The sequence below is a fragment of the Haliotis rufescens genome, unplaced genomic scaffold (genome assembly GCF_023055435.1).
Source record: "Haliotis rufescens isolate VD_foot unplaced genomic scaffold, xgHalRufe1.0.p SCAF_9, whole genome shotgun sequence".
NCBI classification, from domain to species: Eukaryota; Metazoa; Mollusca; class Gastropoda; order Lepetellida; family Haliotidae; genus Haliotis; species Haliotis rufescens.
In genome coordinates this window covers 5,632,559-5,650,940 of record NW_025964383.1, presented here as the reverse complement: position 1 = coordinate 5,650,940, position 18,382 = coordinate 5,632,559, and the positions used below count along the sequence as shown (strand labels likewise).

Here is an 18,382-nt window from a genome sequence, read left to right as displayed (position 1 = left end):
ATCCTGACTCCAGATAATTTCCTTTGAAATTCCTCCTGAGGATGCATGCATCAAGAATCAGCCAGATACATGATGCCTTCACTAAAATTACCGTTATATTTGCTGTTCTTGTTAGTAATAATGATGTCATTTCTGGTCTATTTCTACCAAATGACATCATTTCTTGTTAAAATGGATTTGTGACACTATGTCCGGTGCTGACGTCACTTCTGGTTCTGTCCTCACTTCCGGTTGTGAAGTGCTCTGGTTTGTCACTTCCCTTTATTGGATAATGACATCTCTTATGGTCTGTTTTTACCAAAAGACGTCATTTCCTGATAGATGGACCTTGTATTGTTATTTCCAGTGATCATTTCCAGGTATGCTCTCACTTCCGGTTCTGACGTCACTTCCGGTCACTAGAAGCAGTTGATACTCAAGGTGCTCCTAATCCATCCTACACCTAATAAACAGAATAATCAAGGGTGTACCTACCCTCTGATGCTAGTGGTGTTGGATCCTCTCCCCCATCCCCTTTTTTTCAATAGAAGTAGGAAACTATTGGTAGATGATGGTTTGCGCCCCGACAATGGGCCCAAGGGAATAAACGCTCTCTAGGTCCGGCTGTACATCACTCAAGTAAAAACTGGTGAAGGTGTTTTGTGAGCCCAACTGACAACTAGACACAACTTGTTCCAATAAAACAGATGTCCATGAATCGAGACTCGTGGCTAGGGCTCTGATCTCATGAGCTGAGCAGGATCCAAGATGTGGTGTGGAATTCTGTGCCTGTGTCTACCTCGCTGCAACGGTAGCTATAAGCCAGCTCACTATTGTAGCCCCAGTGATGTCCTTGTTGGACTGAGGCTTGCAGGATAGGAATAAACTCCTTTGAAGCTTCTATGTGGGTCTGTAGTCAGGAGATCAAATTTGAGAGCTCTGATGGGACATAAAAGTCTGTCTGGGTGATCCACTGTCAGCCCTAAAGCAGGAACGGTACCCGGTATAGTGTCTATGGCCCAACTGCCCCATGGTGGTAGATTGATTCTTGGCTACAAAATCTGGGAATGATCTTAAAGGGGCATCTGCGGTAGGAACTACCGCACTCTAGTGGGTGGAGCTTATACAAGTGATCTGACAGGTCAATATGATGTCATGATAACACATACATTTCATTGGTTAATGCATAAACGGGTGACGTCATGTAAACACCAACCCACGTGGACCTTTTGACAACAAAGACGTAAGTTTTAATGGTAATAAATATCTATCAAACGATTCCAAGACTTTTCAACAAACGCGTAGGTCTTTGGTTTCAAAACCTACCTGCCATGCCGTCTTCACATCTTCATAAAATGATAGCGCGGAATGTCCATGATTTATCCAACAGAGTCCAACACACAAATTATACTTCTAGATCTCTGGACGAGAACGGTTGTCGTGATGTATATGAGCAGTGTAAATGAACAAGAAACATAATATGTGTTGGGGCACCAATCGTTACTCTGTGGTGTACGGTATATCTTCAGTTTATAAATAGCATTTCTCACAATATATACGTCAATTGGTGATTTCAACAATGTTTTTCTTCGTTGTGTTCGTCTTGCTTACTCTGGAATCTGGATGACAACGATCGTGTAAAAAACCCTGGTAATGGTCAAAAATATTTTCAAGTGATCAAAGTAGTTTCTTGTCGTTTTTCCATTGTCCAGTAGCAATGTTTTTTTGACCTGGTTCTTTTATGACGGTGCAATGGTAGATCTAGTAGTATTTCATTTATTAGATTGGTGCGCAATTTTCAACAGCGGCAAAAAAATTGAGACACGAAGACATATATTATTTCATGTCGGAATAGAGATAATTTTTTTATTAAAATACGGACAGCCTCAAAGACTTCGAAACGATGTTCAGATAAATGTTTGTTCACATTAATTCTGTCATGTGCGTGAAAATGGGTTTCAACATTAATTTCATTAAGCTTACATTCAGGTCGCTGGCTACTTTGGCATTAACACATGTTTGGTCTCGAAGCTCAAAGCTACAATGTTTTTCTCTGATACATTTTTCTCTCCATCCATAACGAACATCTGTCATAATGTCAATGCCTCAACAATCTTCCTGGGCAGCTGAATTCAACAATGTAATACACACGGCCTCATTCACGGCGTCATCGCAAAGATTCCTTCAAAATACCCACCATGTGATCAGGGTTACGACCTTGGGATAAATTAATAAATTAATTTGCATTATTAGAAAAGATTTTTTTTTCGTGAATATTATTATAAAAAAATATCCTGTACATGGTCCTTTTGGATTGCACTGCGTATTTCTTTTATTACTTTCTAAAACTTTTTGTTTTCACCTTTCTGACCACAAGATCTCCTAGCAACCACGTCCCATGAGCGCATCAAGATCACATCATTCTGATTCACAACTCGAATCGACAAGATGGCGCCTCTCTTCCCGCCCTTGCAAGTGCAACAGAAACTTTGATAAATTCGGTGCCGATTCCTAGGATTAGTGAATCAGTGTCACAGCTAGATTTCATTGTGGAACCAGATGAAGCCGAATATGTATGTTCACACTTCTTTTGTCAACCATGCGTGGCACGGCACAGGCAATCGCAGTTAGGGAATGGTGCGGCCACCATGTTGCAGAAATTTGTCGATTCGAATACATTGCTTCTGGACTGAGCTAAATAAACAAAGTGTTTGGAGAGATCGTAGATACTTGGACTTGAAGAAACAGAATTTAACGTTGCAGCAGATGAAGGATTGGTGTGGACAAAACGGGAGAGGGATCGCAGATTGTATTTTAAAACTTGTGCGCGAAGTGTATCCAAATACCCCAAACAAAAAATACATGGGACAAGTGTGGATCTAATGATCAAACTCAGTTTTGTGTGTGAAAATTCTGTGAAAGAAAAGGAAATTCATAATTAAAGTTGTCTTGGAATATGTGTATTGGAGTTTTCGTTTATCGTAAGTACAATATTATCTGGATATGCCTTCTGTAGGTCAAAACATCAAGTATATTTCGTTACTTATTTACCAGTTGCTTATGTGCATTGTTATGTTGATACACGTGACATATTTATCTATTGTAGTCAAGCTGAGAAATATTGGTGCAACTTCTGGTGCTTCAAATTAGGCCCCTTCCTAAACACTAGTTGAAAAATCTGTGTAATAATTTAAGTTTTATGAATATAAACTGATTATTGTGTGGCACAAATCTAACTGTTGAATGCAAATGACCAAAACTAAACAAATATCTGTAATTTTCGGATTGAACTGAAAGAATTGCGCCGTCAATTTCGTTTTAAAGTATCGTTACTTTTACATTAACCGAAACTGATGTTCTACTGCTGTTCTGCCGTAAAAATATACAACACAATACACTTTGACCACAAATGCATTGAATGTGTCACATGTACACATGACCATGTGCTTTGCTATTTATAGCGCAACCGTAAATAAGCTCCGCCCACTGTGATTGATGCAGACACCAAACACGATCGATTCTATTTTTTATGATAAAACTACAGAAAATTTATTAAATTATATCTTGATATGGAGCCATTTGTTGTATCCATGGTTTGTCATTCAAGTTGATACGAAGTTTGACGGTCAATGGTGATATGGTTCCCGTATGGTTTTCAATAATCTTCTCCCGACACTCGGTTGTGTTTACATTGTCAGTCATTGTTCAAAACTGAAACACCGCCACCTTGCGGGCTATTTATAGTCAGGGTGGGGCTTTAAGAGTGATTGAGGTTTTTACAAACCTGTATAGGTGATGAATTCTCTGATGAAATCCTCCTTGGGGCACTTATTGCATTTTCCTTGCTCAAGAAAATCTACATGACATAGTTGTAACCATTTTTCCTTAATAAAAAATGTTAACACACAAAAAAAACTTTGTTTTTTTATGATATACAACCCCCTTTACAGTGCCTCACCCTCCACGGCGCCCCGTGCCAGGGGGAGTAACTCTCACCCAAATCACTTTCCATATGTCTAATGCTGACGGAATGTGAGGAGGTGGGTGGCCGTGCCCCAAGGAGGATTTCATCAGAGAATTCATAACCTCTACAGGTTTGTAAAATTCTCTTTCAGATTAAATCCTCCTTGGGGCACTTATTGCATCAAGATAGACTCCTAAAGATAATCTTAGGAAGTGGCATCGTATTCTGATTATTCAATGAATAAAAAAGAGTTCCATAAAAGGAACCAACCTTATCGTGAGGCACCACCATCGAGAGGCGGGGGGCTAGAGACAGGGTGTGGTCGACCATATACTATGAAACAGCCAGTAATGTGTGGCTTATCATAATTCGAGAACTCGAACCCCCCCCCACGCTTTTTTTTGAACAAGTGAGATAGGGGCGAAGATCACGTGAGACATAACCTGCGCAGGTAAGAGGTTCCCTGGGACGAAGGAGTGCGTGTGCAGATATGAGTATTATCGAGTAGTAAGGACTGATATTTATCGACTGCAGAAGCATTATAACCGGAGGACGGTCTAAAATCTCGAAGGCTCAATCGGCTAGACATGTAGAACTTTGCCCAGTTCAGAGAACTGACTGACCAAACCGAGCACACTCGCTTGAGTGTTTGTCGAGTTGGTCATGTTTGATGAACGTGCTCGGCTGGCTCCAAATAGCTGCGGAGCAGATCTCCTCAATGGGCAGAGCTGCGGCGTACGCTTGTGTCGTAGCCACTGCTCTAACCGAATGAGCCTTCAACCTGGTAGGGGGGTCCCTGCCTTGAAGCCTATACGCTGTACAAATGGTTGAAACTATCCACCTCGGGATAGATTGTTTGCTCGCAGGTGAGCCAGCCTTCCTACCGCCGTAACAGCAAAATAGTTTGTTATCCTTACACATACCCTTAGTTCTGCTGATATAGGCCTTGAGGGTCCTGCGGACATCGAAGACATGAGCATGTCTTGCAGTGGTCCCCGACGAGGAAGGCTGTGAAAGAGCAGGTAGCTCAATAGGAGCCGTCACGTGGAAGGTGTGTGCGACCTTAGGACGGTAAGAGTCCGGCAGCTGAATACTGACTCTGTCCCAGTGGAAGACAGTTAGTTCGGGATCGGCTGACATTGCATGAATGTCACCTACCCGTCTGTCGGGCGTTACCGCCACAAGGAACGCTGTCTTCCAGCCCAAAAGCTGAAGAGAAAGAGAGACGACAGATCCCAAAAGGAAGGACCGGACAGCCAATCAAAAACGATTGACAAGTCCCAAGGGGGACTGATCCGCCGGACAGGCGGTCGGATCCTGTCCACACCTGCCAAAAAGCGCTGCACTAATGGGTGTGCACCCAGAAGTGCCCCGTCGACAGGGACGTGAAAAGCTGTGATAGCTGTGATTGTTCAGAATGCCTCCCCAGCCGGAGAGTGCACGTCTGTTTGAACTGTGAGAGACGGAACGGGAGTGTTGAGGGGGAGCCCCCGGGACAGATTCCCGACCTCGGTCCACCACTGAAGGTGTGTAATGAGCCACTGCGGAGTCTCGAGATCTTCCGAGTTCACCCAAAGTCGACGGAGTGCTTGTTGATTGGGTCTCATTCTCAAACGCGCTCGCCAAACCACATCCACTGTCGCCGCCATGTTGCCCAGTAACTGGAGCCATGTACGAGCAGTGTGTCTTGGGACAGACTATCCACCCTAGAGTGATCAGAATGTTTATCACTTCTTGTGTGGCTTTCTGACTGAGGGATTGCGATAGAGCGCTTAGTAACCAGTCGTCGAGGTACGGATGGCAGAACTGACCTTGCGACCTGGCCACTTGGGCACATCAGCTTGGTGAACACCTTCGGGGCCGTGGAGATCCCGAATGGTAGAACCCTGAACTGATAACACCTCCCCTCGAAAGAAAACCTCAGGTATTTCTTGAACTCGGGGTGTATGGGTACGTGGAGATAGGCGTCTTTTAGGTCTATTGACGTTAGCCATTCTCCTGTCTCGACAGCTGAGATCACTGAGCGCAGTGTCTCCATCCTGAAGGACGGTACCTCTATAAGTTTGTTCAGTTTTCTCAGATTGAGAATAGGCCTAAATCCTCCGTCTTTTTTGGTGACTAGAAAATACGTCGAGTAGAAGCCCTCGTTTTCCTGTCCCTTGGGAACTGGTTCGATCGCTGCTTTCATAAGAAGTGTATCGACCTCGGTACGGAGGAACTCTGCCTTCTTTCGGGTAGCAGGCACCGGAGTGTGCTTTATCCCGGAGAAGGGGGGCGGATGGTGTTTCCACCGAGGTAAATGGCCATCCCTAAGAGTGGACAGGGTCCAGGGATTGGATGTAACTGTCTCCCATTCCTTGAGGAATAGAGCCAGTCGGCCGTCTACGGGCACATCCAGCTTGAGGCAGTGGATCCCGGCTCTCGAGAACTGGTGACTGTGGGTCCACCTGGGGCTCTTCGGGCACTAATGGGAACCCCGGCCCTGCGAAAAGGCTGCTGGCCTCGACCAGCCACCTTGCCCCGGCCCTTGCCTCTCCCTGCACCTTTACCCTGAAGGAAGCGGCTGCTTCCAAGCGGGGGGAAGACTTCTGACCCGACGTGTCAGCGTGGGAAGAGTCAAGGGGAGAGGTCCGCTTATGCGGCTTGGCGCTAGGTACCTCCAACAAGGCCTTAGAGTGAGTGAGTGAGTATGGTTTTACGCTGCTTTTAGCAATATTCCAGCAATATCACGGCGGGGGACACCAGAAATGGGCTTCACACATTGTACCCACGTCGGGAATCGAACCCGGGTCTTCGGCGTGACGAGCGAATGCTTTAACCACTAGGCTACCCGACTGCCCCAGGCCTTAGAGTCCGTGATTGAAGCGTACAACTGAGCGGGCTCTTGGACCACCTGCTGAGCCCCAGGGAAGAGGGTGGCACCCATCTTATACGGCAAAGCTAGGAGGTCCAGGTGTGTGGATGCCGAGTACTTAGACACCGACATCCACAGCCTTGGCATGACCATGACAGCGCACATCATCTGCGAGGCACAGCTACGAATAGCGTCCCGTGCGAGATGACTATGAACTTCAATCAGCTGCGCCGCCAACTCCGAGGAGTCAGCCAGCCCCTCCCCCACCAGCTCCCTCTGTACTGCAGACAGATAGGCGGAGTGTACGGAGACGCGAAGCTGTTGGCATGCATTACGGTATTGCTCCTCAAAGCAAACTATGCAGCCTTCAGCTCCGCACCGCACAAAGGAATTGGGGTAACCACCGGCCCTGCTTAGCCAAGGTGGGGGTCGAAGGTGGAAGGACAGAAGTCCAGACGCATTCGTCGACCACTGGAACTCGAAATCACCGTCCTCCGCTAACGGGTACCCCTTAATAAGTTCGGGCAGGTCGAACTTCCTGCGGGCACCCGTAAGCAGAGAATTGATGACCTCATGTGCCAAGGAGGACAAAATGCGGAGCCGCACCTGGGGTGCCTTGCTAGGTGCGAAGGCGTCCCCCCTGAGGCGGAACTCAGTCGGATCCGACGCGGGCATGGGTTGCAGCCACCTGAGGCAGTACCTGGACGACCTTGTCCCGTACGTGCCTCAACGAGGATACAAAGGAAAATGTCCCTGAAGCCCCCAAATCATCAAACCCTCCTCCATCCACTCCTCCTCTCTCGATTCTGAGCCGACTCATCCTCAAGAGAGGTAGCAGACGAGACAGGAGGAGGACGCCCGAAGGCCTGGGCCTTCACACCCCCGGGCTGCCCCCTGCCCAAAGCCGAGTCCCGGTCCCGAGGGTGCCGGGGGTTCAAGGGAACCCACCTGGCTCTGGGCCACAGATCCACTAGAGGAAGTCTCGGCCTCGGAGAAGGTGTCTGGCTCTGCTAGGGAAAATGGTGGGGAGGAAGTGAAGGGGCCAGTGCCGGCCACGCCTCCGCTGGGGAGTCACCTCGAGTCGGAGCTGAAGCCCAGTCTCGGATTGTCCCCGAGGCCAAGTGGCCTGCCTCGGCCGACGCCGGGCATTCCACAGGGCCTTGAGGCTGCGTCCTGCGGCGACAACGGGGAAGGCCCAGCACGCAGCTCCTCTCGGAGTTAGGACTTAACCTCCTCCATCATCGACGCCATCTGCGACTTTAGTAAAGCAGAAATGTCTGCCAAAGAGGGTGCAGGAGAGGGTGCAGGTGTAGGAACCTCGGGGACCCTACAACCCTCTCCCCCGGCCCTCGGAGAAGGGGGAGAGGAGACTGTAGCAGAAGGCATAGATTTTGCCTTTTTTTACCCTTTTTAGAGTGAGTGAGTGAGTGAGTATGGTTTTACGCCGCTTTTAGCAATATTCCAGCAATATCACGGCGGGGGACACCAGAAATGGGCTTCACACATTGTACCCATGTCAGGAATCGAACCCGGGTCTTCGGCGTGACGAGCGAACGCTTTAACCACTAGGCTACCCGACCGCCCCTTACCCTTTTTAGACGGCGGGGGGGAATGGCCTTCTTGGAGTGAATGTCCACCCGCCTTAAAGTGGATGAGGTCGGCATGCCGACGCTTCATAGTCCTAGTCCTAACTCCCGGCAGATGGGGCATGACTGATCGTCAAACACGTCAAACGCCCCTCTTCTACCAAACACTTTAGGCTGCTGGTCCTGGGGTGGGATATTCGACCCACATCCTGAACAAAGTTTGAAGGTCTGTAAAATTGACCGTAAATTCTGAGTTGGGCAGGGGGGCGGGAAAATAGTGTATCAGTGCGATATAAAGATCGGAAAGATACATGCAAAATTGTGAAAACAGAAGCAAAGGCGTAATGTAGAATGCGATTTGTAACGCAATACTAATAGCCAATGTCCGTAGTATAATTATAACACCAAAGGGGCGTGTTACGCGCTAAGGTGTAAAACCCGTAAAAAAGGTAAGTGTAGTTATAATCTGGCACACCACCTTGGGTTTATGTAAAGAAAAACCTGTAGTTCTGTATGGTATAACAAAAAACCAAGCCGTTTTGATGGCCTTGGTGTTACATATGTCAGACAGTGGAACTACACAATGGACGCCATTACGGCCATTTGAATTCAAATGTACCATGCACGTGGCGTTTCTTCTATTAGAATTACAACTCTATAACTTTAAAATGCGAGGTATTACGCCTTTGCAAGGAAAGAAATGTACCATACATACAGTTTGGTCAGTCATAGTCTCTCAGTGAACGATTAGGTTCCTCTAGGGTCATGTCAGTCGAATGACATAAAGGAAAGTGATTTGTGTGAGAGTTACTCCCCCTGGCACGGGGCGCCGTGGAGGGTGAGGCACTGTAAAGGTGGTTGTATATCATACAAAAACGAAGTTTTTTTGTGTGGTAACATTTTTTATTAAGGAAAAATGGTTACAACTATGTCATGTAGATTTTCTTGAGCAAGGAAAATGCAATAAGTGCCCGAAGGAGGATTTAATCTGAAAGAGAATCAATGTTGATCATGGGGAATAGTCCAAAGCATGGAGTTCTGAAACTCTTGATGAGGTGACTTTCCTGGAAATACAGGGGGAAGAGCCGATCTGTAACCTTCTATCATCCCATGTCGGAACTTATTGTCCTGACGTAGATGTAGTAGAAAGTCTGCTCCCATAGGGATGGCTATTGTATTAGTTTTAATCCTTTGTCGTCTTCTCCACTGGACAAACTTATCCGACGGAGAGGTTCTTCCATTAATAGACTAAATAGTCTGGGGGAACCAAGCTCTGCTGGGCCAGATTGGTGCTATCAGGATTATCATGCAATCCGTCTCCTCCACCTTGTGGATGACTTTGTCTACGAAAGACCATGGTGGGAATGGGTATGCATATAGACCTGTCCAATCCATCAATAACGCATCAATCTGGTGAGCCATTGGATCTGGGACTGGACTGACATAAACTGGAAGTTGATGGTTCTGGAAGGTGGTAAAGAGATCTAGGTGCGGTGAGTCCCATAACTCGGTTATCCAAGCAAATATCTGGGGATGTAAGGTTCATACTGTTGGCACTATTCTCCCCGGTCAGCAAGGTTGTTGTTTCCCAGGAACATGTCTCACTTCCATCCGCCAACTGATGGCGTCTGCCAAGGCAAACAATCACGTAGTCTCTGTCATCAGAGAACTGGATCTGGTTCCTCCTTGTTTCTGAATATGTACCACTACTGTGGCGTTGTTTGTGGCTATGAGGATGACGATTGGGAGAGACGTATCTTCCATGCCAGGATGGCGTAATAGATGGCCTTCATTTCCTTGCAGTTGATATGTAGGATCCTCTCTCCAGTGTTCCAAGATCCTTGTACCATGATGGTACCATATGGGCTCCCCAACCCGAATCTGATGTGTCTGTAAATAGATGATGCTGGGCGTCAGAGAAGTCAGATGAATTCCACTCATCACATGCTCTCTGTGAGTCCACCCATGCAAGTCCTGTAATAAGTTGAGAGGTAACGGAGTCTTGAACTCTAGGGTGCGGGATCGTAGTGAGTTCATTCATGTCTGTAGAGGAGGTAACATCAACCTTCCTCTGAAGGTCATATCCTGTAGAGACAAGAGCGACGTTAGGTTGCCTAAAAGCAACATCCGCCGCCTCAGAGACCTGCTGGGTTGACTTGATAGGGATTGAATCATCGTAATAGTCTTGACAAATCAATCTTCTGGTGGACATAGATATCCCTTCTGTAGTTGGAAACCGCTCCGATGTAAATGATGTCTTGAACCGGAGTGGTCTCGGACTAGGAAGCCTAGGTAGGTCATAAGCTGAACCAGAAACAGCATGTAGGTAGGTGCCTGAAATTTCTTGTTGAGTATCTTTAAGTCGATTTTCATCCTCATGTTGGGTGAATTCTTTTTTCGGACCTTAGAATACTGGAGAATAAAAGCCTTTGTTCTTGTTGGTCTCGGATAGTTTCTGAATGGCTAGCTTCTTTCATAGCCTCCTGACAGCCAGATCTGCTGCCACTACCTTGGCGAAATCTGCGTCCTACGGCTTGAGATTTCACGATGGGATGTTTCTTGAAATGCAGTTTGTATCCATGAGCCACGACGGTTAGGACCCAGCAGTCGGGTGGAATCTGCTTCCACTTTTTGATGCATGACAGAAGACACCTTCCAACTGGCCCCAGAGTCGACATTATGTTGAAAGACGGTGAAAAGGCGAAACGACTCCTGAGAAGACTGATGCTTGTTGTACCCCCGACTCGGTTGGAATGAATCCTTCCCAGAGGGGACAAACTTTTTCTTAGGAGGCTGTTTATATGACGAGTCCTTCTGATCCCAGGAACGCTTTGGGGGATAGGAAGATCCATGTGTCTTGGCAGCTAGGTTCATGGTTGATACTTGGAATCATTCTGTTGTATCTTGTCTGACCTCGTCTATGACATGTCCCACTTTGCCGTTGAATGCCTTGGTAGGAGATATTGGTTGTGACATTATCAACCTCTTGGTTTGGTGGGAAAACAGCTCTTGCGTGAATCTGTGCTAGTAGTTGTTGATGCTGAACCCACAGTAGCTGTGAAGACATCCAGACTTGGATGGAGAGTAAGTCTTCCTGCATTCTGACTATGGTGTCCAGCAGGCTGTGGATGAGTCCGACCAGATCCGTCCTAATATTCATAGGAGTCTCTCCGGATATGCCCCAATATGATCACCATGTTCTTCGCTATGAATGATAAGGCGACTTGGAGCGCCTCGTAAGGTGATCAAAAACGTCCTCTCATATGATGTATAAACGTGTCAGACAACTGCTGTGATTTCAAGAATGTCGGAAAAGGTGCGAAACATGCATACCCACTCTTAATCTTCTGCATAAGGCATCAGTGATGTTGCAGGAGTACACGTTGTAGGTGGGACAGTTGTAAGTTGAACCACAGACATAGCCATGACAGGTGTAAGCGTCACAGGTGTGAGGGTCAGAGACGAAAATGTCACAGGCGCAGATGGTGACTAATGAGACGTTATTGTTAGATGCAGTTGAGAAGGTGGATGAGGCTCTGTTTAGACAAGTTGGTGCATCCATGCTGGACTGGTCGCCAGCAACGTCACTAGCAAGGCAATCATCATGCAAAACGGAGCTGTTGGACACATCATCCTGTCCCCAATGATCATCTCCTTGTTTCATCTTAAGACGGTGAAGATATATAACAAACTCATCTTCCGTGAGGAATGGACAATAAGAACAACGATGGTCTTCGGTACAATGAGCTTGCAACTGAGGTGAGGGTCTGCCCTCAATTTGTTCTCCTTACAAATGAAGCAGAAACCATGACCCATTGTAGATAAGTAGTAGTAGCGACATTCTTGTCGTAGTATTGATTAGACATCAATGGAAGATTGACGATTTATCACATAGCAATTTCCCAAGTGTTGATGACAGTGAAGGAGACAAAACTGAGGGCTTGGGGGCAGCCCATGTTCATCACAGATGGGCTGCATTTGGAACAGATGTTTCAATAAGCAATATGGATAAGTAACAGGATAAGTAAAAATGTACTTATTTAGAGAATGAATAAGGAGTTTCCTAAATTCCACTGTGCCTTGTGTTCTTACTTGGTTTGACAAATTGTATGTCAGTGAAATGTCATGTCTTAAATGAAAGAAAAAAGTTCCATTATGACCTTCTAGGTAGCTTTATGGGGCCTTTACAAAGGATGAAGACTTTTGTCCTGTGTGCGACCATGAAATTTGCCAGGTTGTCGTTGAAGGCTCAACGTAGGCAGAATGGTTGCCTAGGTCATTCCAAGGTGGTACACGGGAGGTTCAGACATCGCAATGGACGCCATGGTTGCCATGAATTATTGAACATGTTCAAAACAGTTGCACAAAGGTCGCCGAGGAGATTGGTAGCTCAAAGGTGGCTCAAAGGAGGCACAAGCATTGCCGTTGTTGCAGAATGAAGGCACAGTGGTCGCCCAATGGTCGCCAGGTAGAAGATGCGTTCTGCTGCAAATGTATTCCGTTAATCTGGGCGATGCTTCTGCCTCCCATGTGCCTCCTTTGGGCGACCAACAGCGTGCACTGAACGATGACTATGGCGACTGCCGTGCCTCCATTCGGCGACCACGGCAACCCTTGAGAAACCATGGCAAGGCTGCTGCCTCTTTTCTGCCTCCTTTGACCTGCCTGTAGTGCCTCCTCAGCCTGCCTATATATGGAGGGCTTGTACCTGCAGTGTTTCATGTGGTTGCAGACGCTGAACAACTCGAGCAGTTACTGCTGAACAACTGCTGGAGCAGTTACACAGAAACATGATTTTCTGTGTTTAGGCGACCATTGAGCGTCCTGGCCAGTTTTCTATCGCTCAAAGGTGGCACAAAGGTCGCAGCCCTGTGTAAAGGGGGCTTTAGCGACGTTACAGCTATCCAATCAAAGCTACTGTTTGGTATAGGATATACAGCCATTAAAATATCAGACAATGGATGCGGATGACTGAATTAATATGCAAGAAATAGTGGATAGAAACAAACATGCCTACATTCATTCTAAATTAAGTCAAATTCAGAAACCCCTTCATAGTGAAAAGGACGGACTTCAAGGCCTCTATAAGCTAATTTAATGGGCACCTACCAAGTTTAACGGATTTTCTATCTGTGCCAAACACTCTGACTGATGTTAGGTATAGGTCTCTATTCTTGTCAATTATTGCTAGTCTCCGCTCTGCAGCAGGGCCGAACTGGTCCAGGGCTATCTCCATCACCTCAATCTGAAATAGTCATAGCACATCATACAGGAACAAACAGCTGTACAGCACATCTGAACATCCAAACATACTGTTCCACCAGATTAAACAAAATGCTTACTACAACCAAGTCCCTCAGGGAGTATTGTAAATCGTGAAATTAATGCAAACATGAAAATATTAAATAAGTGGTGAGTGTCCCTCGTTCGGATTAATCAGTTGACACATTAGGCTAAAGTTCTCAAGCTATGCCACATCATCACAAATTCCACCACACCTTTCGTTTTTATTTCCATTTAAAAAAAATAAATCCTTAAACATTCCGCGTCTTGAACACACACTACCCTGGCAGTGAAATGCTACAATGCTTAAAAACAACACAATCAAATATAGCATGCAGTTACTTCCATGCACTGATGTACTGCGCATCTCATGTTCTATGTTATGGTCATGGCGGCAATAGTATTTGCCAATTGCAAACTTGGTCAGATCATACATGATTTCGTTGAAATTAATGTAAACAAAATTGAGTGAAATCTTGGAGAAAAGTTATTGGCGTACTTCAGTACAGATTTGTTGACATGATTCTTCTGGTGTTGTGTGCTCACGATAACGTTTTCGCATTGTGAAATCTAGGAGTCCACACACTGGAAGTCCAACGGTATTGAAACACTATATTCCAGTATTTAACTCATCAAGGAATACATTTATGTAGGGATCCCACCCAAGAGGTTGATTGTACACAACTGTTTATTTGGTAACACCACTAAAAAAAAATAGCAAAAAAAAGCCATTGCCTGACAACCAATTCTTATTATTTATTTAAGCCTTATTATCTGGAGGTTATACAGTATTGTCATGTCAGGTTCACTGCACAGGGGTGGAAACAATGCCATGGCAAAGATAACAATAAATGGGGTCGTCCCACGTCCTCTGTGACATGCCAAGAGATAATCTGCATGTTCTGATTAGCATGTGCTACAGTCTATAGTCTGTATGAAATAACCCCCGATATTGACATGATATACATTTTTTATACAGATTTTACTAGATTTTTTAACTTATCCTGCATTACTCCTTAATGCATCTGTATCCGATGGTGTGGAGGCTTGAAAACATTCAGATATATAAAATACTGGCTCTGGACATGATTCAATTGTTTTTATGGCATCGCAGGTTGGTTATCTGCAGCGCTACGACCAGCGGACCAAAACTGCGAATACCCTCGACATCTTCTAAAGCCACGTCCTTCAGGCAGTGAACCGAATCCTACCTCCAAAAACATCCTTTCATGATGGCTCTAATTGAACAATTACTGTGTAGAGCCATCGTGGAGGTAACCACACGAATCTCATGGGGGTTATTAGCTCTCAGTGGCTCGAGTTTAGCAATATTGTAAGCCTGAAGAATGATAGCTCACAACCATATAGAAATGGTATTGTGGCTGTCTTTGGCTGTGGATGCCTCAGAGACCTGAATAAACAATCGTTTCCGAGTACCATGCCTAGTCTTGGAGCGGTGGATGAACACCCGTAGTGAACGCACCGGGCATAATAAGAGTTCATCCTCGTCTTCCACTCCCTCGATGGACGATAATGGTGGGACAGTGAAAGATTGATTGGGTTGTCCTGGCAACTGTTTTTTTTCTATAAAATCCCAGCATATCCATAGATGGTGCGTACCTCGCTTGAAGCGTACATGAGTACTAAGGCCAAGAGAAAAATTGTTTTCTTGGTGAGGTAAAAAAAATGATGGTGTGTGGAGAGGCGTGGAGATGGAACGCCTCTGGGTTGAGCTTCCACTCCGTGGGTGCCAATCTGTCTGGCCTGGATAGGGCGTCTGCCAGCACATTCTGACATCCGGGTATGTGATGAACCGGGTATGTGATGGACCAGGAAGTGCAGACCCAGTTGATCCACTAGACTGAAAAACCTGAACATCTGTTTGAGCAGAGAGTGCGAGTGAGTGGTCCCCTGATCCCGTAGACACCAGACCACCGTGATGTTGTCGGTGGATATGGCGAGTTGGGTGCCAATGTGTTATCGCTAGAACAAGCGCCTCCAATTCTAGGTTGTTGATGTGCCAAGCGCACTGTGTGCCGGACCACAACACTGATGCTGTCTGGTCCTGTAGGTGTGCACCCCAACCCTGCAGAGAAGCGTCTACGAATATGTGTAGCGAGGGGGATAGCTCTGTTAAGGAGACACCTCTTAAGATGTTCGAGACACCTCTTAAGACGGTAAAGCGATGGATACCAATGGGTCCTGTTGCCTGATGTCAGGAACCAGAAACTGTTGGATCGGTCGCAATTGCAATCGACCCCTGATCGTCAAGTCCTGAGTTGAGGTAAGCAGTCCCAGAAGCACTTGCCATTGGTGAAGTGTGATGGGCTGCTGTAGGGCGGGGAACAGATAACATAGGGTATTTATTCATCTGTCCCTTGGCACTGATAGGAGGTCTACATTGGTCTGAAATAACCTTCCTATGAATTGGAGTCCATAGGATTGAATTAGTTCCAACTTCAGCCGTTGCTTATCCACCCCAGTTGATAAAGTAGGCGCCTGGTAAGCTAGTGATTGGGGGTCCTGCTACGGAACAACATCTTTATTCCTTCAAGCAGGATCAATCACAGCTTTCACTACTGTAAAAGGTGAGCAGTGAATACATTAAGGAGTAATGCAGGATAAGTAAAAACATATTTCAGTTAGATGTGAGATGGCATCGAGGTACTCTACAGCACATTTCTCCCCAGCAAGAAATTGTCTTTTGTAACGGTCAAGAGTATGCTCAAGTTGTCAGTATTTTCTTTTCTTCATATGGCGTGTACCACCAGCATTGAGCTGCAGAATGGTAAATTCAACGAAAGACTGATCTGTCTTTATAAAAGTCTAAAATCCGGAAGAGGTTAGGTTTGGAACTGGTGATTTGGATGAGTTGTTGTAGGTGGTCACGAGATTGTTCAGGGTGCTGATTGTGGAAAGGCATGATCTCAGACAACAGTGCCAGTGGATTTTGATGCCATTTCTGGACTTGAAACTAAATTTGTAGCAGAATTACACCAAACACTGTCCTCCACGATTGTTTGGAATAAAATAAGAAACTTGTGCGTTTGCCATATTGTGATGCTATGCAATAGTGTATGACTATCTCGTACTTATACTCAAATTGAATGAATTTGCTCACTAAAAATAAATTAATCCATAATCGGTATAAAATGTGTTCACTCACCTAATCAGTAACAGTAATTGATAACCGGCTGACATGAGTTTCACCAGGGACCCTTTCACCAGAAAAGACTATCGTCAGCCAACTACGCATGCACTACCATTAATCCAGATTACCCGACCGGGACTTACCCCAATAAACAGGCCAGGGGTTGACACTGGCATGAATTTGGTGATGCATTAATTTCATGATTTACAGTAACTGTCTTGGTATGGAGGAAAAACAGACCAGCTTTGGGGACTGGATGTATAACATTCACAGAGTTATGTTGGATCATGTTGCATTTGACACTATGAACCTGGAAAGGTTAAATCCAATATCATAAGAAAGTAGAGGTGTTTGCAACCCTATCCTCAGATCTATATATTTTCAGTCTGAATACAGTCAAGTCTCGTTAATCCGACATCGTTGGTTGCACATGATTGTGTCGGATTAACGAGTATGTCGGATTAACCAAATTAAGTGATTTGTGATCGAAAATCGGACGTCTTCACGATAGATAATAACCCTGTGTACCTTGTAATAAAATCATTAAAAACGAAATATTTATATTGTTATGTTGTTTTTTCATTCACTCCTTAATTTATAATTAGTGACATTGCAAAAATAATAATAATTTTTGCCATTTATACATAACAATAGAGACATTACTCACTGAATTTATCACATCAACGACACACGTTTCCTCATGTAAATGCAAGTGCTACTGTCTTGACAACTTGCTGCATCTACTTAAAATAGTCTTTCAGTGTTTTCTGTTTCTCACATTTTGAAGGCACATTTCTCAAAGTCCCCTGCATTTTTGTAATGAAGTCCAAGTCAGTAACGGAAAACACATCTAAGTGGTGTTCGACGAAGCATGCAAGTTGAGTGAGATATGCCTTGATGGCTGCTGCTGGTGGGATAATTGGATCCTCGCTGTCGTCTGCTTCATCCTCTGTGTTATCTGTGTTAACATCGTCAGGCTGTCCTCAGACGATGTCAACGATGGCATCGTTGGTCAGCTCTTCCTCACATGGGATGTCGTCATCGGCGGTCAAAAAGCCTTCGCTCAATGCCGTGTCGCCGTACATGGTGTTGAAAGTGGCATTAATTGCGTTGATGGCTTCGAGGTCGGTGATGACGGGTTCAGCTGTAGCAGTTGCATCTGGGAGAATACAGGTGCCAACAGTTAATGATTGTGTCTTGCTTCACTTCATTCCAAGCAGCCTTGATAAAAAGCAGAGCTCGCTTCACGTCTAGGGGATGTGGTTCTTCTGCTTCAACATTGTCAAGGTGTAACTTCATTTTAAGTTTCTTATAATAAAGCTTGAAATTCTTTATTATCCCGGCATCTAGTGGCTGAATGTGTGCTGTTGTGTTTGGTGGCAAAAAGTGACATTTCACATTAGTTGTGTCGACAGTAGCATGGGATGGGGCATTGTCCAACAACAATACCACGTGGCGTCGCTCCAATCGCATTTGCCGATCCAAGATCAGTAGCCAGGCTTTGAATATTAATGAAGTCATCCATGCCTTCTTGTTTACATACCAGTGGAAAACTGATGTAGGGT

At 45.5% G+C, this 18,382-nt stretch overlaps 1 protein-coding gene across 1 annotated transcript in view; it reads right to left on the bottom strand.

Annotated features, from left to right (window-relative positions):
* LOC124151449 (intraflagellar transport protein 80 homolog) overlaps nt 1-18,382 on the bottom strand; it is a 132,805-nt gene that overhangs the window by 35,838 nt on the left and 78,585 nt on the right. Inside the window, exon 13 of the mRNA XM_046523927.2 lies at nt 13,493-13,628. Coding sequence (XP_046379883.1) covers nt 13,493-13,628 — 136 coding nt within the window. The remainder of the gene's footprint in view (nt 1-13,492; nt 13,629-18,382) is intronic.